Genomic DNA, 26,522 nt, shown 5'->3' with positions numbered 1-26,522 from the left:
GAAATAGAATCGAAATAGAAACGATAACCTGAAAGTGGAGTGAAGGCATTCAAGATCAGTAGACCAGGAAAAAGGAAATAGTGGGTTTGAGCAACCTCAAGATAGATATAAATATGTCTACTTCAGCCGAGGAGCTTTCAAAAGGAAAAGCCTAGGTTTCCCTTTGATTGTCATAAGGCCTGTTCTTTCTCCTCTCCTGATTTTTAAATATGAAGAAATTGCTGTTGGCTTTCATGCAGCATACAACATGTGAAGTAACCCTTTGTTAACATGTCAAGTACAAACACAGTCTGTATGCAGTCCCTGTAAAATGAGGTCTCACAGATCACAGTTGTGGTTTCAAAGGAGAGAAGGGATAAAGTGAGCGTGTTTATGTGTGTGCATGTGCACGGTGGTGATTGTACCTTCAAGAGTGACTTAGAAACAAAAGCATCTTTGAGTCTTTGAGTGCGTACTCAGAGAGAGAGAGAGAGACAGAGAGAGAGAGAGAGAGAGAGAGAGAGAGAGAGAGAGAAGGGGATTAGAGTTTAGTGGCACGTGGCAAAGGCCTTGATTCTTATCATGTGCGTCAGGTGTTCACAGTCTATTTCCTGCTTGTCAGACGGCTTTCTTAGCTTAGTCAAATTCCACCATTCTTGCTCTGTTTTTTTCCTCCTGGTTTTTTATTCACTTCCCTGACTCGCTCTCTCTCTCTCTCTCTCTCTCTCTCTCTCCCCCCCCTTTTTCATATTCTCTTTACTCCTCTCTCCACGCTATGGTTTAAGCACAAAGAACATATTGTCTCTAGCAGTGTTAAACACAGTGTTTCGGTGAATCTGCTCTAGAGAAGCTGACCTTGGAGAATTCTGTGCTCGCTCTCTAGTTGTGTTGAGGCTCTGCAGTCACCTAAACTGCCAGAAACTCACCCAGGTTATCTCCTCATTTCTGATGTTCTTGTGTTGTTGAGTCAGGGAGCAGCCAAGCATTATTCTACACATAATGTACAGTGAGTAGAAGTAGGTATCCCTGGTGTATAGTAATCTCTATTCCAGCAGTGTAGAAAGTTTCAGTGTGGATTGTCTTGTACCTCTCACAATACTTATTGCTCTTTATATTCTTTCCCCCCTTTATTTCTATACCATAAACCCCAGACATGTTGTTAAATAATTCTTAGACTCAGTGCTCACTGAGATGTGATCAGCCTATTATAGAGAAATAAAGCCGTTAAAAGCATTTACAAATGTTTTCGAATAATGCCACTTAAATATAAGAATAATCTTAATAAATATATTAATAAATTCATTTATTAAAATAAATACATTTCTAAGCACAACATTACTAAATTAGACAAACAAAGACAAATGTTATACATGGGAAAAAATATTTAAAGCAGCGACATATTTGTTTTGTCTTTGTTTTGCTAGCAAAAGACCACTTTTTAGCCATTTTATAAAAAAAAAATTTCATTCCTTCATTAATAACAAGCCTTAAAAGATCTAACATATTTCTGAAATGATAAGATAGTCGTATTGACTCATCATTAAGCCGCATTGTTGCTTGACTAAGAGTAGTGATGCGATGTGAGCTCTATAATCCTTCTAAGTGGGAACAGAATTCACTGTCATGGACAGAGATCTAAATGATTTATTAACAGGATATTTTTCTTATCAGTGAGAGGTTTTCTTGGGATTTTTTTGTGAAATGTTTTTGGGTGGACCCAAAAAACGCGAGTCTCATACCAGATGTGTGAGAATTGGCGAACCTGGCTGAAACAGGCCTATGAAAAAATACACTGAACTCCTGAAGAGTAAGGAGCACTGAGGTCACTGTGTGCCATGAAGTCTCACTGATTATAATATACAATAATATGTTTATCAAAATCCTTGTTGCCAGTCAAATGAAGACGATATCCTGTGTATTAGGATTTTTGCATGAAGGACCTATATTTTAAATACACTAGCAGTGTTTCATTTAGCCAAGGAAAAGGTATAATTGAACAGAGAAATGCTTTTGTCATATATTATAAATCACATATTTATAATATACTGTTAATACTACAATTTAATTATTTTTATAATTTTTATTATTTTACAATTTAATTATTTTATTAATGTTAATTATTAAATTAAATTGGTCATTTTACAGTTAGATATCTTTAATTTCTCAGTGTGATATAAAGTCAATTAACCACAAATACATATTTCATGACTCTTTTCCCCCATATTAGCCTAGGTACTTGTTGTTCACCATGTTTAAGTTGTACACTTAATATGAGTACAGTGAGTGTTGTTCCTATAAGCGTAACACATTTTCCCTCTGAGTGTCATTAATTAATTAAAGCTCTCATGTAGTTCCATTAAGAGCTAAAAATGACCAGTTAATGAGTTCTACCAAAATTTAATCTTTATTTATTTTAGTGATTTAGTTCTTTAATTTATGTATTGTTTGGTCTTTGGCAAGAATTGCAAAAAAAACCACAGCGTATATCTACAGATTTGTGAGGAATTAAAGGAAAAAGCTACACGAAGTGTCTTATTAAGATATCGAGCTACCACAAGCCATCAGAGTGGTCTCAGTTACAGTGCAGATACAGACAAGTTTCTGGAACTGTATAAACACCATTCTCCCAAAAGTTCTTCTGTGTGGTCAGTGTGTTGTCTTTTACCATTGAACAGTTTGGAATCCACGAACCACACAGAATCTGGTTTCACTGTTATACTGAAGTGGTGCTGTGAACGTTTTAAACAGGGATGAGTATCAGCATGACTTGTTAGCAAGGCTTCAAAGCGTTACTATGGTTCATTGTGCTAGCAAACAAGGAAACAACAGTTAAACGGTAAACAAAAAACACAAACAAAGAACAGAGGGTGTGGTAGACAATTGTTTAAGAGGGCGTTTGTGTTGCGCTCGAGGACACAGGAAGGGAAAGCGTGTCGTGTGATTATGAACATGGACACTGTGTCTTTAACCACAACAGCTGTCTTGGAACCGTGAGTCAAGTGGACACAAATGGATAGCACAGGGACAGGGACAACACTAATCTCCGTGTTTGTATGCTAAACATGAACAGTGATATCCTCATAAATTTGCAAGTAAAACGGTCACAAGTATATACACACATAAATGTTTCAGTTTAATATGCGGTTTAGTTGTGTAGTGGTGAAAGGTAGGCCAAGCTGTGATGTGTGTGGTGGTGTAGACATGTCTGGGCCACTGTGTCCACAGTGCTTAGCATGTGTTGAGAACAGCTGAGGTGTCACCTGTCTTTGTATCATATGTTCCCAAACATTGAACGTGTCATAGCTTCAGTACGACCAGCCGTGCTGGCTCGCTTACACCACAACACGAGAAAGGTCCATTTCTTTCATACAAAAACAGAAATGTAGAGAGATGTAGCATGTGCCTTTACTAATTGCTGATAGTATCAGGCTAATTTTCCATGTTCGGGTTCTAATACGAGAGGGAGACAGCCACAGTTAATAGGAATGTAAATACAGCTCAGGCCACCGGGCACACATTTTAAGACGGAGTGAAAACCGTCTCTGAAACAACAGTGAAAGTTTGGAATGTTTATAGCCTTCTTGTGGTGGTGAAGTGTGGCTGGTTAGGCGTTTGTTCTATACCATATTTAATTTCCACATGTGATTCAAGCACAGTGAGTGTTTTTTTTTCTTTAGGCCTACAGGTTTACCGTCTAAGTGGCATTAATAAAGGTCTCATTTACTTTCATCAAAGCTCTTAACCAATCCTTCAGATCAGTTTCTTAAAAAAGAAAATCTTTAAATGTTATGCTCATGAAAATGTTCTTTCGCTTGGGTTGTAAGGGATCTTCATGGGTCACAGTACTTCTGCTTTTAGGACAGGAGGAATTTCTAATCTAGTCGAAGGCCGTGAGTCTGGAATGCTGATAATGCAGTAGATTATCAGTGACATGTTTATAATACAGATTTATACACCCCTTCAAGCAAGCAGGGAATGTTCTCCTGCTTTATGAACACATATTAATGTCAGTCTGTTTATTAATGGAGTCTGGTGTAATTTAGGACTTTTGGGGACTGCTATTTATTTTTTTGCAATTATTATTAAACACTGTTTTTGCATGTATGTCAGCAGTTTTCTGATAATAATACAATGTCATGTTTCATAAAGGAATCTGCTATTAATATGGGGTGGAGGACTGCGTAAATATATTGCTTGCATGAGGTATAAGTATAAAGTAAAGTAAACCTGGGTAAAATTAGGGAAGTAAATATATTTATTGTATATAATATACCTTTACTTTATAATTACAGAATTACAGAAGGCAAACAATGGACACACTACAGTAAAAGCATGTTAAATAAAGTAGATGTATACATTATTTAATACATAATAATAATAATAATAATAAGCTCTTGCTCCTGTGTTCTTTTATAGACTGCAGTCATTTACATCATGATCCTCCAGCATACATAATAATGGCGATTAAGTTCTTTAGCCACACTGAAAAAGATATTTATGTCTTATCTGACCAGAGATCCCGATTCCAATCAAAGTTCCAGTAGCGTCTAGTGAACAGGCGTTTACATTTGTGGTCAGATGAAGGAAAGGGCTTTCTTCTGGCAGACCTCGCAAATAATTTGTTGCCATTGAGGTGGCGTCTAATTGTAGATCCAGAGACTTGGTGACTCCAAAATACTGCTACTTTCTGTAAATCTCTATCTGTGATTCCTGGAGAAGTTGGTTTTTTTTTTGTTTTGTTTTGTTTTTTGCAATTGTAACCACCTTATTCATTGTGCATGAGAGCAAAATATAACTGTGTTCATTACAGCTCCGGTTGTTTTCTGTCTCACCTCTTGCCGTAACTGTAGACACGGCATTTTTTTTTTAGTGGTGTAGCTATTTTCATGGCATGATTTATGAACACCCGTTGGTCTCACCTAAGCTCATATTGTCCTCTGTCACCTTATATTTATGTGCCAGTGAAACAGGAAGTTATTCATGACTGCTCAAGAGTTCCTAAGTATTCGGGTAAAATGTAAAATATAAAGAGGAAGATGCCCCAATTACATAACAGAATTCATTAGAATTTCCTGGCCTATCAGTAAAAGTGACACATTTCCTTTTGGTTAAACACACAAAAAAATGTGTGTGTGTGTGTGTGTGTGTTGTAAAAATGTGGTAAAATAAGAAACACAGCTAAAAGGAAAACAATAATTCTGATAAAAATTTTAAGATTTTTTTTCCAGAATTAGAAGATGCCTACAACAGAAGAATAAGCGAATAATACAACTAAAATTTACATACAGAATATACAGTGGGTATATATTATTATATCATAGACCAGAGGTTGATTTCTATATGTAAAAGTACTTTTATATATGAATGGCTATAGATGTGAAGGTCAGATCTTCAACCTTTATAACTTCCAGGCTCAGATCCAACATTACTGCTTCTTAACATACTGTACACATGGTTACATTTCTCTCTTTCTCAAATGTCTCGTTCATGTAGGTGCTTCAGATGGACCACAAACTGGACAGTGTCCTGACAATCCTGGTGGAGAAGTTCCAGCTTGAACCAGAGCTGCTTCAGACACCGAGTCACTGCAGCTCCCGCTTGATGAAACGCCAGAGTGGCAGCACAGAGAAAGGACAGTGAGGGCAAAGGACAGCAGGCAAGCCTGGGAGACACCATTTTAATAAGGAGTGTATAATGGTAACGTCCATATCAGGGTTATTTATTTATTTTTTAAAAATGATAAGACATGGAAATTTTAGATTTGGATATTAAACAGCCCGAGCTAGCAAGAAAGTTTCACTTTCAACGTATCTTCCAAAGACAACAAGCTGTGTGTTCAACACATTATTAGCTAGCAGCACGGGGACGTCAGTCAGAGTTTCCTCCTTATTTGATTTCCATCAGTTTGTTATTAAAGATGGCTAGCTGAAAACCCTGCTGTTATGAAGAAAAAAAAAAATCCCCGATACAAAATATGCTACATGGACCCACGTCAAGAGAATTACTGCAGTCCTAAACTACTGCAGCACAGAGGGAGAGTGCCGGAGTTTATTCATTCCACATGTTAATGTGCACTTTAGGAAGTGTGAACACGTTTTGCATGAGTTAGTTTCACCACTGATAAATAGATATGGCAGTGATAATCAAAACAGCAAAACATTGCTGATGGGGTTTAATGGACTTAAATGGAATGTAAGAAAGGAAGAGGGAGAGCTGTTTGAGGTTGTGGACTCAGTAAGCAGTGCCAAGGCTTTCAACAGCCTATTCATTTTACAATTTCACTGGATTACTCCCATTAAGGCTGTGATTATTTTTTCTCACTCAAGCTATTTGAATGCAAAACGTCTGGTAAAGGTGAGGTGGCTGGATGCCAGCTGCCAGCTTTTGATGAAAGGAAACTACGGTTAAAAAGTAGATTTACTTTCAGTAACCACAGAACAGAAAGAGTAGAAAGAGGGAGAACAGAGAGATAAGGTGCCTGCACTCCATTCACAAGTCATGCTCATCTGTTGGCACCTTGCCTGGCACTGAACAAATTGGTCGGCGGTTTTCCTTTTTTAATGTGTTAATTAAACATTATCTTTTATCACAGGGTATGTAGAAGAGACCTCAAAGAAGGGGAACGTTAGTATAAGATGAGTGGGTTTTTTTTCTCTTTAGGCTTCTTTCCAAATTCTCCTTAGTGAAAATAAATGAGAGCAAAATTCAAACTGTGATTATCTCACACGGCGCTGTACAGTTTGTATAAATCATGTACATAATGTAGCACTGCCTCATTACATTTCTATCATCACTAACATCATCACCAGGATCTAGTGATGTAAGAACAATCACCATTGTATAATATATACAGCATATTGTAAGAGATTTTTGTAAATAAATATGCATTTATAACTTTAATGTTAATGCTGTACTTTTGCTTGTGTGGATGTATTTAAGAAAATGAATTTTGCTTTAATTTAAAAATTGTCATATTTTTTTTATTCACTTTGACTTGCTGACTTGAGGAAGACTGTTTTCAAGTTTAGTGCAAGCAGTGAAAGAATAGGTCTCAAATTTCTACACGATTATATTTGTGTTCAAAGGCCAAAAAATACGATGTATGTCCCAAGATCAACAAGGCCAGGCTTAGAGAGAGAGAGAGAGAGAGAGAGAGAGAGAGAGAGAGAGAGAGAGAGAGAGAGAGGAGGGGGAATGGGGGAGGACAAGAGAGAACAGGAGGGAGGGAAAAGGAAGTCTGGTCTGGAGCCATGTTCAATTACAGAGGGCCGTGGCTCTACCTCTATGCTCTTGCTGTTGCTCCGCTTTTGTCTCCTGTTTTATGTCTGTGACGGAGACCTCTGCTCGGGTTTACACAGTCAGCTCTGTGTGATCACGACACTGTGCTACTTTCATGTGGAGAGTTAAGAGAGCCTCCCCAATTCAGACGCTGTTTGATGGCAGAAGAGCTCAGTCATGGTTTATCACCGGGGACTAGGCCCCTGGAAAGACATTAAGGAAGAAAAATAAAGGCCTGACATCAAGGGGAACCCACCTCCAAACAAGCTGCAGACCGACAGAAGTGGAGATTCTTATCTTCGCCAACAGACTAAATAGCTAGGGAATTAGCATACAATCATTACAACCGCATCCATGACGACTGATCTGCACAGGAGGCATTGTAAATTTTGCACACTAAAGGCATGCCTTGACACGAAGGTCTCTGAAGGTCAGAGTCCATTTCCTGTGTGAAGTATCTGCTAAACCTGATTCAAATTGACTGTCGATTTATTCCAGCCTCCATGCTGAGCTTTAGAAGGTACTTAACCGTGTATCGCCTGCTGGAGCCTGTGTGACCTGAAGACAAGCCTGAGCAGTGGGGCCATTACTGAGGCCACCTGTGACCACTGGTCCCCACTATGAAAGCAGATATGAGTAAGAACAGGTGTGTGCGTGTGGTGCGAGTGCCACCCTGCAGCAGCTGACTGCTGCACTCCGGTGCTTTCGAAATAGCAACAGGCCTGGAACAGTTGTAGTGTCGGCTGCTCCAGACCTACGACTGCTTTTATCCATTTCGAAAAAAGTTTCCTGACTTTGTTTTGATGAATAATTTACTATTTTCTTCTGGCAATAAACAATCATCCACTGGATAATTGATTCTAATTTGCTTCATTCCATTACTACATGTTAGCTTATATACACCATATACATTTTGTTTATGAATTTTTCACCTCACACCAGGTAGTAAATATCTGAACTTCCTTCTTGAGTCCTTTGGCTTTGGGCCTGTTTTGCTCAAAGCAAACAAACTACCACAGACTCAGAGATTTGTTTTTGGCTCGGCTTTCCTCCTTTCAAAACCATATGTTTTCTGTATAATCGAAAAGTTTCAGTCACAGCTACATTCCTGTTCATAAAAGTAGGCTCCATTTTGATCATCTCAGCCTCGGGACAGCTGTGAATATGGCATGAATTTGGGTTCACATTCGGTTTTTACGTAGAAATGAGATGGTCTGATGAACTAGGTCAAATTGCTGTGGATTTTTCTCCCAGACAGAGGGAGAATTCCAAGCCAGGGCTGGAAGGACTTCAGTGGCGAGTGTTGGTTTGGCCAGGCCAGGCAGTATGTGAGGCATGAGGAGAGACAGCTGCAGTACTGCCTCACCGGTGGGCGCTACACCACGCCACGTCAGTGGGGCACACACACACACACATACACACACACACACACTTCCTTACCAGAGTTGTGTGCTCCAGCTGCTGTATCCAAAATTTCGCTAACTGCCCAGTCATTCTCTGGTTTTAATATCTGTGATTTTTCATAACCAAAAAAACCTGTAAATATAATTAAAGTTTTTCAAACTTTTATCTTTCTAAAACAATACATCATTTTTTGCAGATCAAACTGAATATGCCTGTAAACTCATGTTCCTCATGACATCCTCAGAAGCTGCTTTATTAAAACTTTTATCTTGTACTGAAATTGTTTGCTTCACCTGACTTGCCCTTATGTACAGCAAGCCACCCCGTATTAATCAGGAGTACAGGTATCTGGTGTGGCTCCATGGCCTCACACACAGCTGAATAGATTAGAGCAAGCAGGATAATGTGAAGCGAGGTTGCTGTTGATGTTTTGGCCTGCATGCTTCAGCAGAGCTGCTTCACTACCTGATAAAGAGCTTTTGACTGGCTGCAGGTGGGCCCACCTAATGAGCGCTACTGGACCAAAGCAAACACGCAGTCCAGGCCACATCACGAACGATGACCGAGGACGAAAAAAAAAAAAAGCTGGTGCAAATCATTGATAAGAAAACAAAGGATAGTTCTGTACTGCATGCTAGATAGTTGAGAAAATGAAATGCAACAGATTTTACTGATTAAAATAAATGTAATATGAAACCACTGAAAAATAACATCCTTTGTAAATCTCTTTTATCAATCTATTTAGTCCAAATGCTGAAAACGTAAAGCTTTTCGAAGCACATGAGCAAAACTGCCTGCCAGAGGATGGAATGAGTAAATGCAACTTGAGCACAGAGAACAGAATAAAAAAAAAAAAAAGGCAGAAACAAAATGTCTAGCATGATTTTGTTTACTATTAAAGCCGTCTGCAGATAAATGGTAATGCTAAAATATGCCACCAGTGCAATACTTTTGTCTTTGAGATTATTCGTTTCATTTATTGAGAATGTACCATTGACGTTCATTGTGGTTATTAGAGGAAATGAAGAGAGGAAGATTTCAGTGAATTGCTTGCACCGCCATTTACAGGAAAGGATACTGATCAGCAGACAGACTGTGACGGAAATGTGAACTTGCTGCTGTGGGTAAATGGGCTGGTAGAAGATAGTAAATAAGATCACCTAAAAGCTTGGTGTTTATGTTTACCTGAGATTCACCCTTTTAAAAATTGTCTTTTATTATGACACAACTATTTTTCCTCACTTCTTACACTTTCTCAAATATAAAAACAAAGCATAAAGCATGCCTTGCTGGTTATAATGCCATTATAATGGTGAACTTCTAACTAAATTTAGGTACAGATAAAAGGTTTATCAAATAGGACCTTTAATATTTCATATAATATCGATCATATTGTATATGCAGGGATTACTTTTGACATGTTCTAGGAGTTTCTCTCAAGAAAACAAACCCTTGTGTAATCCAGGCTTTTTTCAGACACATATAAGACCCATAGAAAGTCTCTGAATGAGCTGTAGCTTGGTCTCGGTGTCTCATGTGCCACGAGAGTGAAACATTTTTGTTGTGTTTTGTATGAGCTGTGTTCCTTTTTATCTCTATCATAGCTATTGTATAAGCTCGTATATGTAAGTAAAAACAACCACATACCCACACTGTGTGCAGTTCATCGTCTGTAAACAGATGAGGTAATCATTTTCCGTCTCATATAGCGCAATATCACAGAGTGAAATATGAATCAGTTGAAATCACTCATCACTCTCAGAGGTTTTGTTTTTATTTGAAATTTGCTTTGATTTTCTACCGTATCTGAACGCCGCATATCAGGCGCTAACCATTTTCTCCACTGCCATCCACAGACCCAGTAGGAACCAAATCAAATAGGAACTATAATTTCTAAAAAATAAATAAATAAATAAAAAGGTATAGATTTAAAATATTATATAATGTAATTCCTGAAATAAATCATTTTCAACTAGGAAGCTTTTAAAATATATAAAATGAATTTCTAATATCGTCATGTCCCCAAGGCTGTTCATTCAAACTCTGAATAAATAAAAATAATAAATTGAAATTTATTTCATAACCATACTTATCCTGATTCTTTCATTATACTGTATATTTCCTCATTTCTAAACAGGTATGCACTGTCAACTTTGTTACTTTATAAAACATACATTTAAAATGAAGTGTTGTCTTGTCTTCTTATTCGTGTAACGTAAGAAATAAAATGATTTTTATAGGAGGAATATCTGACCATAAAGATCAAGCAAGCGTTCCATCCTGTGTCCTTTTCTGTCTTTATATATATATATATATATATATATATATATATATATATATATATATATATATATATATAATTGTCTTTAGAATTGATATTTTATTTTGTGTATCCAATTGTAACAAACATATAAGACGCTTTTATTATATTATGAAATATATTAAAAGGGTTTTGCAGTTTTATTCGGAAATAAAGTGCCTTCACATCAGCTGTACAGTATGCTACTGTATTCTTCAGCACGAGGCCTTATTGTTAACATTGTCTGGAAATGTTAAATCTCAGGTAACAGGGCTGATAGGGTTGATCTTTTTTTTTGTTAGACTATAATCATTACGAAATGTATTTCTGATTCAAATGTATGATGTGATTCAGTATGTACACAATACATATAAGCAAGATGAGCCAAATATTTGAAGAAAATGAATCTATGAATGATTATTGTTATATTTATTCATCAAGGTCAGTTTGTTTCATACTTATTCAACCTACTTAACCTGTACGAATTAAATATGTGGGGAAAAAATATACAAAAAACATGAGATAAGATCTGATTTACTACAAAATAAAAAGGTATAAAATCACACAAAATGGGACACAAAATGGGATAAAATGAATAGATCTTTGTTTTTAAAGAAATGGGATATTAATTACATGTTCTAAAGCTTTTAAGAAATCGTTTAAATGATAGCAATAGTCAGAAAATTTAAAACAACTCAATGAAACTTTCATCATTTATGTATATATGAAACGTATTTGATCATACTGTAATACTGTAGCGTCACTTCATTTGCCAAGGCAGTGTAGAAAATTGCAAATACACTTCAAATTCATTCATTATCAAATAATTGTGCAGAAAGGTCCATGGTTTATGTGATTAAAAAAAATACTAATATTTTAATATTAGCCACCTCGTGATGATGAGCAGTGACAGGGTGTATGAGTGTTAATGCTCAAGATGTTTAGATGTTTTTACTTCAAATCCATAAAGTAAAAATGCTGAATGCTTTTCCAGATAACAGGCACATTAGATTTTTATGGTACACAATTATCTAAGTATACTAAAATAGCCATTTGTATGTAACCTAATAATACACGGTATGACCAAAAGTATGTGGACAGCTGCTCATCTCACACACACACACACACGTGGTTCTTCCAATCCAAACTGTTACCACAAAGTTGAAGCATGGAACCGTATAGGACGTCTTTGTCCTTGCTTTGTATTGTACACAAAGCGAGACCTATAAAGACGTGGTTTGCCAAGGTTGGAGAGGAAGCTCTTGTGGCTGACTGAATAAATCCTCAGCCACGCTTCATACTGTAGTGGAAAGCCTTCTCAGAAGTGTGGAGGTTATTTTAACAGCAAAGGGGTGGGGGAAGCTCTGGAATGGGATGTTAACAAAAATTATTGTTATTGTTAATTATTGTGTTATTGGTCAAACGTTTGGTCTTGTAGAGTATTATTTAATTTCTAAACAGTGAATTTTATCCAAATGGTCATATTTGCAAATTGAATCGTTGCAAAAGCAAAAAAAAAGTTCTTTGCGCTTTAAATCTGAGAAGGCTTTGCTGGTCTGTCTCTTTGTGTTCTTTGGTAGAACCTAGCTATATGAAGGTTAAAAAATCATGTAATGCAAATGTTGACTTTCACTCCCCTATTGTTTTTCTATAAAGGAGAGCATCAGTGGCTTGATGGCAGAGGCACTCCACCCAATCCTTGTGAACGCTTCATAACAGCAGTCTCTCTCTCTCTCTCTCATTCTCTCTTTTCCTTTCTCTCTATCAGATGAGGCCTTTTGTCTGTCTAGGAGACCCAGACACAACAGTGCGCAGAGTCACACAATCGCACAGTGGTTCAGTCCACAAAGCCACACACAGCTGAACAATGTGACATCTCTAAAGCAAGCGGAAGGGAGTAGGTGGGGTAGGGGGTAAGGTCATGCACCTGCACCCTAAGAGCCCTCAAAGGGTTGTTGCAGGTGTCTTCATGTTGATTTTTTTCCTTTTTTTATTTTTTATTTTTAAACAGACAGTGCAAACCTACAGCTTTTAGGCTCTGCTGTTTGTTAAAGTGGGACCACCTTTCATACAGCTTTCATACATCATGTACAGTGTTCATTTCACAAAATCACGTTATAAATAGCCGTTCCAGTTGAAAACAATATAGACTTTCAGAAGAAAAAGTAAATTGTGAAAGTTCATGATCTATTAAATCCTCACAAAACAAATTCTCTGCCGGTTATTAGTCGGTTTCCTGGCTGGTAAGCTGAAATTTGACAAGTGTTATAACACGGGCCCTGCTAAGCACAAACAATAGCAGAGTAAAGCTTTAAACTCCATCCAGACTAATTGCTCTTTTCTACACATTCATCCCTCTCTGTCATCATGGGATTTATTTAACATTCTTTGGAATTTCCGAACTGTTCAGAAACTATACTTTGTGAATTGATTCATAAATAAAAAGCGGTTCATGTTATCATGTTCTGTCTGTGTCTTACATACGGCATTTCTCTACATTTACACCATTTCTATATTTTAAAGAATTCTAATTAACAAAATTATTTAATCCTATCAAGTTAGCAAATTAACTTGTAATAACCCATATGTTATTTATATTATTATTTATTCTTTTAAATTCTCTTATTTTTTTATTTTTTTTTCTTAATAAATTTTTTTTTTTCCTGTCAAAAATCTAACAAACAAACAAAAAGTAATAATTCAAGTATTAAACAAAAAAACCTACCACTTGGTGTGGGGGTGTCATAGAAGGGGTTAAATTTGTTTTTCTGCTGCTGATATTCTAAAGGAAGTCAGTAGAGGAAGGAAGCTATATGCTGTATAGGAGGTAGCAAATAAAACCTCACACTCTTGCCTTACTGTAAATGCTAGCAATCTGTTTACATCAGCAATGGTTTACAGAATTCATGTAACCTGATCTGAATCTGCAGTGAGAAACACCTGGAGAGCTCTGTGGCTGCATGTATACACATGCCAAGATCTTCGATCAGAGTCGCATTCATCACAGCCAGCTTTCCTTCTCTGCTTTTTCTTCAGGTATCAAAAGTTGGAAATAGCCCTCTCTCGTACTCTTCTATATCAATGAGTGCATCTTCGTTTACTGTAAGCATTTCTTTTGTAGAACACTAATTAATCAAGAGTCTGCAAATATACTTAGTGTGGATTTCTGCTAATCCACAACTCTCGAGCTCCGGCACTGGTTTTTCCATACATCATACCCCTTTTTTCACTTTACTTGAGTCAGATTACCCCATTAGATCATGTTATAACAAGTATATAGGCAAGAATAGCTATGCTGAAAGACTTGTGCTCATGTAACTGGTGTATAATGGTTTGTCTGACTCAAATATCCACTGCTCTGACTCAGCTGGCAGATTTAGGCCTCAGCCCTGGGGTGCTTCTCCACTAACTTGGTTTATTTGGCAGCTATGGTTAGTATAATACAACCAAGCGGAATCTGCCTGTTAGTTTTGTAAAGAATTCAGCAACTGTGCCACAGTGTCCTGCTTGTGGTTCCAAGATGATCCTGGTTCCCAATCAGTATAATCTGAACACAGCTTCCTCCCTGAGCAGCTCTGCTCTCTCTGTACTTGATTAAAATATTGTATGGTAGCACCACTTGTATTATCCTCTACTTGTTATATCGCTTTTCTTGTATTTTCTCATTTGTATAAATGAATCAATATTAATATATTGTAATGAATAAATGGCCCATGTAGTTTGGCATCCTCAAAAAAAGTCACCTGAATCACCCCGGTGACTTAGCAGTTCAAACACATCAGTTTCTTTTCTGTAAATAGTGTTCATCTCATTAACTTGCACTAATCCAATCTCCAAGATCCTGAATTTTTCTGAGACAAAGGTAATCCTCATCTATGTTAATGGTGTATGTGGACACCAATACTGTACACTTTGCTTATTAGTGCACTGATTAAAGGGCCTGCCTTATGTGCCTCTGCATGACTTAAAACAGTTGAAAAGGTGTTTTTGTTAGCAATCACTTTATCACCTAAAAGAATCAGGGTGTTCTGACGGTAAGCTGGTCTTGCATGACGTTGTTGGTGGCTAGATGACTCTGAGCTGAACTTGTGGTCTGTAAAAGGTGAGTGTGAGCCCACAGGATCTTTATTGCTGTGTCTGGTACATGCCGGAAGCTGTTAAATAACCAAACTATATAAGACGAGGGGGTTTACTCAGGCGTGAACATCTTCACCATGATAAGACTGTGATGTGACACTACATCTAGCACCTCCTCTTCATGGAATGATCTGTGTCTACAGGGGAATCAACATCCACTTTCTCCAGGTTCTACTAGATTAACGTCACCCCTCCACCTATCAGTGGTCAGTGTATCAGTTATCTCTGAGTGCCATTTAGGGCTGTCCTAGGGATGGACTTCTATTTCATATCTCATCTTCTACGACATCGTTGCCACACGTTATCACACAATCTCTTGTGGTTATGAATGGTGAAATTCATTTTTTAAAGAATATCACCATTCATATGTATAAAATTAAACAAGGAATGACTGTTGAGTGTAATGGACCACTTTACAGCTTTCTTTAAGCTACAGGTTATGAATAAAGGCTCTATGGCCGAAAGAATTTGTGGTCGTTTTTAATTATTGCCTATTAAATAAAAATCTAAACTAAATCATTGAATTGCAAAAGCTTGCAGTTTTTAGACCTAAAAAATGAAAACTAAAATTTCACCATATGAAGGTTTTTTTTCATGCTAGCTCTCAAAATAAGCAAATAAGAAATTCAAACAGGCATTATAATTTAATCCTCTTTTAATTGATTTCAGCACATTGTTTAACCACTCATAACAATAACTGCACATACCGCAATATTCCTTTTTTTTCCCTCCGTTTTTTCTTAAAAACCAGGCTCAGTTTGCAACCATACACAACAACTTGTTAAAATATTTAAAACAAAACAGCATTTTAAAAAAAAATAAAATAAAAATAACTCAAATGCCATTTTGGACTTTTAGATAGCCATGACCAAACATTTTTTAGATTTAGAAAAAAAAAAAAAAAAAACTCAACATAAATAAGTTAGTTTTAATTTTCTCAGTGTTTTTACAAAGTTATGTACACAGGTACACTTCAAAATTGAAACAAATACACAGGCTGTGTGTTCTGCAGAAATATTAATTTATGTTTTTTTTTTTCTATAAATAAAATCGTGTTATAATTAACCACAGAATCAAATGGGAGTGTAGGTGCATACGGCTGAGAGAGATTTCTGACATTACATTAAATGTGGGGGAGTGCTGGAGTCAAACAGAGTGAAATGAAACAGGAAAACTAAAGACCATCAGTAGAAGATTTCACTCAAAAAAAAAACAAAACAAAAAAAACACCAAGAAACATTAAAGAATAATTTATGAATAAGTGAGGGATACTTTAGTCTTTCAGCAAGTGCCTCACATGGTGTTAATACTGGTTGATGCTACATGGTTTGACCTTGTCTATAACTGAACTTTATCGGTCAGCTGTCCTAATCAAAATCAGAGACATAAATTACACAGAATAATAATTTAGATTTCAGCTAGCGCTCTGCATTATCTACAGAGTATGTAGTTTGGATGAGGTTTTCTTTCTTTCAAAGAGAGCAAACAGAGAGGCTGGAAACCACACCGATCTACACGTGACCAGGCGATTTATGTACCATGTATCACCCGAGTGCTGTAGGTGTGCACAGCTGTTCGAGCATGTGTGGACACTCCAACGGATTTAGGTGACAGAAGAACACAAACAGACATCTGTAAAATCATTGTAAAAGTGAGGGTACACCGCCTTTAAGAACAAAAACAAAACGGCGAACAGCATTTTGGAAAAAATATTTTTTTTTTTTTTTTGAACCCCCTAAATCGCAGCTCTTCAAGTCAATTGGAATTCACCTAGTCCAAGACTGAAAAGAAAAGAAAAAACAAACCCAATGTAATATGTATTATGTGCTACATACGAAAAGAAAATATGTACACAGGTAGTAAGAAAATAATAATGAGCAAAAAAGGAGATTAAACCTAATTGCACACTGCTACATAGACTGCTTTTGAGGCAGTTGATTTCTTTCTTTTTTTTTTCTTTTATTTTTAGTGCCAGAACGTTTGTTTCAGTGCTTGTCCAGTCTCCCCGCTATTTTATTTCATTCTTCACTCCGTGGATTTTTTTGTTTGCCAAGCACTGAAGCCGTCAGGAGGGAGAGAACATCTTCAGCTCTGTAAAAGACAACGGATCGAGAAGTAGGTTAATCTCAAGGCAAGTGTTGCTTCGTTATACACAATGTAGTTCTCCCCAAAATATTTGCATGAGGTATGAGTCAGTAATACCTTGACATTTACAGAAACAAGAGAAAAAATATTTATAGTTAAGTACATTATTCTACTACTCCCACCAGTGACATTAGCGCTTCCTCAAATTTTACATGCAAACAAGTGTTTAAGGATCACATGTAGGCTACTTAACAAACCTTCCTAACCTCTGTACAGTAGTTTGTGTGAATGTTCCATTTGATAGCCAAGTCATTGACATCATTCATGAGTCAACAGCAGCCTACCGTTGCATCAGTCCTAACTATGAGCAATCACAAAGCCAATCTATATCTCACCCTGATAATCCAGACACATGCTATATTTACGAGTGGTCTTTATTAGCTGTTTATTTCACAGAAAATGCTAGATTTATGCATATTATTCTTTTCCATGTACAAATAAAAGGAGGAAAAAATTATATATCCCCACACAAAAGACATTTTGAACCAGCTGCCTTTTCAGGGCCACACCTAAATGAATGAATATTAAGATGTAGATTTTATTCAACATACACGTACCCATTACTATGGTAATAATTATATAATAATAATAATTATTATGATTATTACTACTACTGTATGTGTAAGTCTGTAAAGACTGTACAAGTTGGTAGTTTGTTGGTGGGTGTAAATGTTTGAGGAGGTCAGAGCCCGCTGACGTGTTACTACACTGTTTTCAAGCAGCTTCTCACACACACACACAGATCTAGTAGCAACATAGTAATAATAAAGGAAAAGTGTTAACCCTTTGCTTCACAACAGATCATTGTGCTTTTATGCCGTTTTTCACAGCATGTAAAAAAAAACATATATAAATAAATAAATACACAGAAGTTGTAAAAAACAACAACAATAAAACTGTCCAGGGAGTTTCACAAAAGTTTCATAATTGTCATCATAATTGAGCACAGTAATCATGTTTATCCTTTTATTTTCAATTGCTCAATGTATTTTTTTTCCCTGTTTAGATGCCAAACTTCCCCATAATTATATGAAAAAGGTCCAGTTTGGACCCAATAAGAAAAATTTAGAAACAGTAGCCCAGAAGAAATTTCACAAATGCATAATTATAAATGTGTGTATGTTTTTCTTTGTGTGTGTGTGTGTGTGTGTGTGTGTATTTAGTTAGTGCTGTGTGTATAGTGGTGGGACAGAGATGATTGCAACTAAGATTGCAATCATGATGGTGTAATTTTTACACATGTAGTAACTCTGTTATTGTTGTTGTTTTCTTTGTTTGCTTGCTCGTGAAGTCTACATGGAAATGAGCAGATAGCTAACTTTGGGGCAAGCCTTAAGTCATGTTTTGGTTCATGAACTCTTAACAAAGAGTCTTCTGCTTCACAACACTATCATCAAACGTCTGGTGAGAACAAATTCATTTCTGATGCTGAGTGTGTGTGTGTGTGTGTTTAAAGATCCGCTTACCTCCGCTGTGTTTACGTGTGTCTCGGCGGACTGCATTTCTTCGGTGTGTGAGGAGTTTCATCTAAACAGGTGCGCGTGCGTTTACTCGGACACGACGAGTCTTAACACAGAGACAAAAGAACAAACAGTTCATAACCAGCTGCGTGACACACACACACCCCCACCCCAAAACGACAGCAAGGATACATTTTAACCAAAAACAATACAACAACCCTGCGGAAGCATTTCCACCTCCGTTTAAAAGACACTTCGCCTATGGAGCACGAACAGGCTAAGCGGCTAAGTGAAGGCATTTCCCCCGAAAACAAACCCAAACATACCGATACACGCAGGTCTTTTTCTCTTGTCTGTTCTGTCGGTGTGTTTTTCAGATCTGTCCTCTTTCTCCTCGTTTGTTGTTGTTAGTCCACAGTTCCCGTTTAGATCCACCCCGTTATTCCCAGACGGACACACACTTTTGCTGGGCTGTTCAGACGCGCTGTAGAAACTCGGTAAGTCCTTACTGTCCACCAGTTTCCAGATGAATCTGGCATTGGGCCGCGGTGTGTGTGTGGAAAAGTTGAAGCCCCAGGTCTCGACTGCCGCCTCTTCTATCGCCTTCAGGTGGCCGGTTAACTCCCTCTTTAACTCTTCATGATCCACCGGACCGAACAGAGTCCTGCACGCCGACGGTTTGGGTTGATCCGACAGCCTCGTAGCGTCCATCCTCTCCAGGGTCGGGCTCCCGTTCGACAGGCGCACGTTAGACATTGTTTTTACAGCTTGAAAAATGTTTTTAAAATATTACACGCATACACACACGCCACCAAAAATATATGTTTATATATATATATATGTATATATATATTTTTTTTTTTTTGAAAAATCACAAAGCCCAGTTTTCTCCTGGAACCAAAACAACAGGCGTCAAAACCCCAGTGGCACCGAGCGCGCGCATGCCACGCAGGAGACACACTTTAAAGCCCCCGAGCAGCTCCGAGCGGAAACAAAAAAAACGCACGCGAGAGAGAGAGAGAGAGAGAGAGAGAGAGAATTCCTCCTACGGTGCATCAAAACAAAATACACTCACGACAGCCACTCCTGTCAACTTCAGCGTCGTAGTAAAAGGAAGAAATAACAGGAGGCTTTTCGGTGCCCAATATGGCGATAGAGGGGAGGCTAACCCGAGCAGGAAAAAAAATATACATGATTGACACAAAGAGCTATTTAAACGTAAGCGGACTGTGATTGGCTTAAAGTAGTAGCCCCGCCCCTACACGACTCAGTGCTTCTGGAGAAGTTGCACCTCCCCCACACTGAAGACCAGAAACAGCGCTTACACACTTTTTACACACACACACACACACACACACATACACCCACATACACACACACACACAGTTTGGAGACAGAACGACTTCTTTAAAATACTTCTTTACACACTTCACTGTTTTAATAATTAAACAGCTTCTGCTCCATTTGACCGAATTACATAACAACCAATAAAATAATTACAAAGAAAAAATAATGATCTTGAACAGTTTTGCGTAGTTTGGGGTTATTTCCAATAGATTAACACTTCCCACTTCCAGTTTCTGCGGTACATTACTACTTAAAAGTGTCCCCCAAATACACACACACACACACACACACACACTCCTCTTCATGGCTTTTTTTTTTCCTGAGCTGAGTAACCTATTACTGTCAAAGTGAAGCATGAAGATGTTGGTGATCGTGCATGTTCTCCAGAAGTGAAGAGTCAGCACTTCTATGCACAAACCACTGATTAAATCATGCAAACACAGGTAACACAGCGATAAAACCACACAACACTTCCTTCCTTATACTCAGGTTTTACTATAGATGGTATCCATTATGACTGGTCTTCAGGTGCATGATCTCATGAGGCACACAGTACCTGCTTAACTATTCCCCTAAAATGTTCACAGTGTCATATAAATGGCAAATTGCTCTCCCAATAACAGTGTCTTCAAAATAAATGACTGGCATGAACCCATATCCATTCACCCTAGGTATATGAAATAAAGTTCCTGGTAACATAGGCACATTCCAAAGATAAAGCATTTTTCCTCATTCCAGTGTAACATTTATTGTAGAAATGGGAAGGTCTGAGACATCTTGCATTTATGGTATATGACAGGTAACAATAGCTTGCGATCCGAATTCAAAATAAAAAAAATCATGTAAATCAGCTCAATTTGCACCAGCACAGCTCACAGGATTGTACTACACATTAGGACTTGAAAATCCTAAGCCTGGAAGACCATGAAAACTTTGTTGTTTTATTTCCTCTGCCTTTAACTACTTAGCCTGAACTAGGTGAGTTAGAGGAAGATAAACACTAAAAGTGCAGTACAGGGGTTGCACTAATTTATCAAACTTGGAGAAAAGAAATGTAAAAATATGCAGGCATCAAGAAAAAAAAACGTTTGACTGACATCTTGTGGCAGAATGTAGAACTGCACTTTGCTCCTGGTGCTTTACCAGCGTGGTATAAAAAGTCTAACACAAAACTCAGAAACAAATCCTTGTATGTGTGCATACACACATGATGCGGTGTTTAATAGGATGTAGTCCCTGTTCTTCTATATTTCTGCAACATGCCTCTTTGTATCTGGTTTCCTCCTCCTGCCAGAAGCCTTACAAAATCCACTGATCAGCAGTATCATCACTTTGTGGATGGCTTGTACTAGGAGTACATGTCCGGTACTTCAGTTCAGCAGACTCCTAATTTGTCCATATTTCTGATGTGAATTACATGCTTAGCCACTTGATGATGTAGAAGTTCTTTTTGCCCACTCGGATCAGACTGAGACCGTTGGAGAGAATGTGCTGACCTGGGACCAGTACCTGCTCAGGGTTTGCAGCCCTCTGATGGTTGATCCACACACCACCATCAGTTATCATCTGATACCTGAAAGACAAAGCAGGTCATGAGGTAATTCAATTCAATTAAGTTCATTAATTAATGTTATTTATATTGCACTTTCAACAACATATATTATTACTACAGCTCTGCTTTGTTTATAAGCCTTAATATCCTTCATAGATAGTGCGCTAGCCGTTTGCTGTTGTAACCCCATCTGCCTCAGTGTTCAGTTTGTTTTGAGATGCTTTTCTGCCCTTTAATGATTTACTATAGCCTTAATGTCAGCTCTTCTCATCAATAAGACCTTTCTCTTTAATAAGGTGTTTCCGTCTGTCACTCACTGGATAATTCTTGTTTTTGCATCATTCTTTGCAAACCCTAAAGACTGTTGTGTGAGATAATCCCAGGACTAGAATCTACAGTTTCTTAAACATTCCCAGTAGTCTGTTCAGTACCTACAACCATGTCGTCATAACCACTGAGATTATTTTTTCCTCAAATTTTTGCAATGGCAGCTGCTACTAAACATCTGATTAGATAACTGCACGAATGAGTAGTTGTTCCTAATAAAGTGGTCACCGAGTGTGTGTATAAGATCTGTATATCTATGGTGAATGCAGCTTAAGCACAAATGCAACGGCCCACATATTCTGACAAAACAACCAAGTCCCTATATTCACAGTATATGCTTTTACTGGTCATTAATGTTCTGCACACGTATCTCTGAAACAGTGCCATGTTTAATGACATAAAAAATTAATACACACCCTCTGGGTCCATCAGGAATGGCCTGGCTCCGACGGCAGGCATCCAATACTGTGGTACCTGGTTCCAGAAAGAACTCCTGAAATGTAGCCTCTCTGAACAAATCCTTCAGTTCAGCATCATCCATCTGCTCCAGAGCCTCGATGCTGCTGTGGTACAGAGCGTTGGTGCATCTGGACAGGAACACACACACACACACACAGATAAGCAATACAATATCTAGATTCTTTGGTGTTTTGTATCTTCACCATGAATTACTCTTACAAAACCACAACATGCCTGGTTGATAGAAAAAGAGACTTCTCTTTTATTTCCTTGTAGGAAATGTGTAGCTGTCTGGGGAAAACCTTTATGTGGTGAAATTGTACTGTTTTCTGCTATATATAGTTCTGAAACTATAAACTACAGACTTTCTTAAACTGAAATAGGTTTCTATTTTACAGATATAACAACCACAAGTACAGCCATAGCATTCTATACTCAATCACATGGAAGAATTCAGTTCTTTCAGGGGCACAAGGAACATCAGAGGCATTTTAACAGTTTAATTATAAACTGAACAGATTTCATTAAAGCACACAACCTGATTAAAAGTTGACAGTCACTGTGTGAGGAAACAGCATTTAGCTAGCCTAACCCCACGAATGCTGTCGCTGAAGCCACAGTGCAAAATCTAATGGAAAGACTTCCCAAGGAAAGGAGGTTAGAATTATAACAACAAATGAGGACACTCAGGCTAGTGTGTGTTGTTCAACAAGCACACAGCAGATAATCAGGTGTCCATAAACTTTTGGCCATATAGTATATGCTTTTGCCCTCCTAGACTGGTGAAATTTATGTACAATGAACTTAAAAAAAAGTAAGTAAAATTAAGGTAAGAGATTATTTATATAGTGCTATGTTAGACATGGTGTTTCACAGTATATAAAATGCAATGAAGCAGTATGAACATAAACACAACAAAGGATAACAATACATTATAACATAAAACACAACCATAAAATAAACCTCTCTGTTGATATTATGTTCCAATGACGATCAATCTAAAGCACCAAAAGAGCAAGTAGTACTTGCTCCTGCAACTACTCCTGTAGTTTTTAATTTAGACTTTATGTTGATCAACAGGTTCTGATTCGATTATCGCAGAGACCTTGTTGGTCTGTGTGGAATCAATAATTCAGTAATATAACAAGGTGCTTGCTCATGCAATGAAATACGCTTATACATTGCAACTGAGGAAGGAGGGCTCTCACCGTTTGGCACTTTCCAGCCCCTCCTTGCCATGCACCAGCTTGGTTACCTCAGCAGCAAGCCGTTTGTGTGCTGTTCTCTTGCCTGGATCTTGCAGCTGCTGCTCCATCACCTTCTCCACCTCAGCCAATGGCAGGAAAGTGAACAGCTTCAGGTACCTGAGGTTCAAACACTGCAGATTAGTGCTCTAAATGATCTCACACAAATTATTCCAAATAATACAGCTTTCAGTTTGAAGTGATCACTCTGTTCACTCTGATCACATCCTAAAACATAACGCAGTAACCAAAGCAACCACAGTAAAAATGAAACAGTAACAGTATATGTCATGTATAATGAGAATCTGACCTTTAACAAGAGGTTGAACATTGTTGATTGTTGACAGAACACACCATATTACACTAGTTTCACTCCCTGACAATCATATTGGCTGTGCCCAAAAACTTGCCCCTACAGTGAATTGTTTATGTCGTATTCAAGCAAAACTCAGATGCCACCAGTTAATCTTCCTATTCACATTAAATGATTAAGCCAGAATTATCATTAGTGTACATCACAGGCTCAATGTCAATGCTGTCCAGTCTTATTCGAAAGATCTGGTGGTGTGGATGCAGATTTTCATTCCAACCAAGCAGGCAATAAAGTGCAATAGAACTCATTTTCATCCAAACTCCATATTTTCATAAGTATAAGTTTCTCATTTCAGGCTTCTACATTACGATCAAACTCAAAAACGCTGTTATTAAGACATCATCTTACTGTTCTATATTGTTGTCTGGCAATCTGAGGAAATACTGGTAGAACTCAAATGGAGATGTTTTATTCCGGTTCAGCCATACAGCATTTCCTGCAGTCTTCCCCAGCTTATCTCCCATTGAGGTGGTCAGCAATGGTACTGTCAGTCCATATACATCTTCTCCTGTCTTTCTGTAGGGAAAAGCAAAAAAAAAAAAAAAAATGGCACTGAACTTGTTCGTTCATTCATCTACAACAAGCACTTTATTCTGGACTGGCTCACGGAGGATCTGGAGCTTATCCCAACTCACTGGACACAAGTTATGGACACACACTGCATGCGTCCCATAAGGAGCTACTAACACACCTAGTGGCAATTTAGCACAGCCAGTCACATAGTTGTTTTTGGGAAAGTTTGAGGAAATAGCAATAATTGTACATATTAGTGGACACAATTTACACCCATTGTGCAGTTTTGTAGCCTTTTTTTTGGTTGAGTTGCCACCTTGCGAAAATTGGGGTGACAAGCTGCACGGTAGATACCATGGAGCCAGAGCATGCACAGTAGATACAGGCAGTGGAAGACAGACCTCTCCACTAACCATAGAGGTGATGAAAATGGTACAGCGTAAATATCATGATGTCCACTCACATATACATTCATTGTGAAAAAAAACAAACAAACAAGATTTAACCTTTCGAAATGAAAACAAATTTACAAGAAGAGAAAAGTTTCTTTGAGCAGACTAGAGGTTACAAAACAAGTGAGAGAGGCAGAGGGAAGCAACATGTTTGTAGTTTCGGCAACTCTTACTTGTGAATGAACTCATGGCCGGACATCAGGTTCCCCAGTTGATCTGTTCCCCCCAGCTGTATTCTGCAGCCGTGCACCTGGTGTAGGTAATAGAAGTCAAAGGCCTGGAAGAGTTGGTAAGAGAACTCGCTTAGACTCATGCCCTCTGCACTCTTTAAGCGGGACTGGACACTGTGTCTGCTGAGCAGAGTGCCCATGCGGAAATACCGTCCGGTCTCGGCCAGAAACTCCACCACGTTCCAGTCCCGGTACCAGCTGGCGTTGTTCAGCACGCGCATGGTGCCCAGTCTCTGCGGATCGCTACAGAAATATAACTCGTGGTTGGTGAAGATCTGATGCAAGCTTTCCAGCACGGATCTCACATTGTTGTCTATCACGGCAGCCGACAGGCACTCTCTCTCCTTGGATTTGCCGCTCGGGTCACCGATCCGCGCTGTGGCTCCGCCGATCAGTGCGATCACGTGGTGCCCAGCGTTGCGGAAGTGCAGCAGGCCGACGAGAGGCAGCAGGTGTCCGGCGTGCAGGCTGTCCGCAGTCGGGTCAAATCCACAGTACACGGTCTGCTGGCCCGAATGGAGCAGCTGAGGCAGATTCACCTGAGCTGCGTTTTCAGGGAAAGAATCCTTCAAAAGGCCTCGTTTGTGCAAAGATGACAGAAATCCGTTTCTACCGACTGGGGAAGTGTGAAAGGTAGCTTTCGGAAACCAAACCAGAGCCGGACTTTTTAGAATTAAGCCCGGTTTTCCTCGCCATCCTCTGCACAGGTTGCGGCCACAGGACGCCGCCATGTTAGAAATGACGTAACGAATGCGCTCACTGCTGCCCCCATGTGGGATGTGGGAGCAGCGCAGCCGCTGTGTTAGAAGAGGCAAAATCGCTCGGTGCGGAAAGATAAACAGGGTATTTAGCCTGATAAACATCAGTCGTATGTTCATCCATGTTTTTTCAAAATCTATTTAAGTTACAGGTAAATATACATTGTCAATAATTAGTCTGAACCTGATTGTTGGAAATTTGAGCAAGCGATTTACTGCTACTGATACATTCAAACCCACTTAAACTATTAGAAGCAACAATAATAACTGCCTACATAATAAATTAGATTAGAGAATAAAGTATGCTTTTACATTAATATAAATGTAATGCGGTGGTGGTTAACTGGAAGATCTGGGTTCAAGCCCCAGCACGGTCAAGCTGCCACTGCTGCAGGGGTGCTGCATCATGGCTGACCCTGCAGAGATAACTTAATCAGCAATAACACAACTGCATAAAATCAAGTATAACATTGACGTGAGAATACCATCACACTGTTGTAAATTGCTTATGTAAAACAATGATAGCTAACATGGCAAGCACCAGTGTTTAAAAACTTAATTACAC

At 38.3% G+C, this 26,522-nt stretch overlaps 3 protein-coding genes across 3 annotated transcripts in view; 1 reads left to right on the top strand and 2 right to left on the bottom strand.

The window, feature by feature from the left end:
* kcnq1.2 (potassium voltage-gated channel, KQT-like subfamily, member 1.2) overlaps positions 1–7,112 on the top strand; it is a 119,587-nt gene extending 112,475 nt beyond the window's left edge. The window contains exon 19 of the mRNA XM_058407560.1: positions 5,473–7,112. Coding sequence (XP_058263543.1) covers positions 5,473–5,619 — 147 coding nt within the window. The 3' untranslated portion in view covers positions 5,620–7,112. The remainder of the gene's footprint in view (positions 1–5,472) is intronic.
* A 9,006-nt stretch (positions 7,113–16,118) lies between these two features.
* cdkn1bb (cyclin dependent kinase inhibitor 1Bb) lies at positions 16,119–19,883 on the bottom strand. The gene is made up of 3 exons (XM_058408485.1): positions 19,029–19,883; positions 18,709–18,808; positions 16,119–17,188 (listed from the first exon to the last, which is right to left on the bottom strand). Exons 1-2 carry the CDS (start codon positions 19,456–19,458, stop codon positions 18,720–18,722), a joined length of 519 nt encoding a protein of 172 aa, XP_058264468.1. The 5' UTR covers positions 19,459–19,883; the 3' UTR covers positions 16,119–17,188; positions 18,709–18,719.
* A 176-nt stretch (positions 19,884–20,059) lies between these two features.
* On the bottom strand, positions 20,060–25,957 carry yars2 (tyrosyl-tRNA synthetase 2, mitochondrial). The gene is made up of 5 exons (XM_058408484.1): positions 25,143–25,957; positions 24,353–24,520; positions 23,596–23,751; positions 22,345–22,515; positions 20,060–21,622 (listed from the first exon to the last, which is right to left on the bottom strand). Exons 1-5 carry the CDS (start codon positions 25,928–25,930, stop codon positions 21,463–21,465), a joined length of 1,443 nt encoding a protein of 480 aa, XP_058264467.1. The 5' UTR covers positions 25,931–25,957; the 3' UTR covers positions 20,060–21,462.
* Positions 25,958–26,522: the final 565 nt, after the last annotated feature.

Source organism: Hemibagrus wyckioides, linkage group LG14 (assembly GCF_019097595.1).
Source record: "Hemibagrus wyckioides isolate EC202008001 linkage group LG14, SWU_Hwy_1.0, whole genome shotgun sequence".
NCBI lineage: Eukaryota > Metazoa > Chordata > Actinopteri > Siluriformes > Bagridae > Hemibagrus > Hemibagrus wyckioides.
The sequence above is the reverse complement of the archived record's forward strand: the minus strand, read 5'-3'. Positions and strand labels throughout refer to the sequence as shown.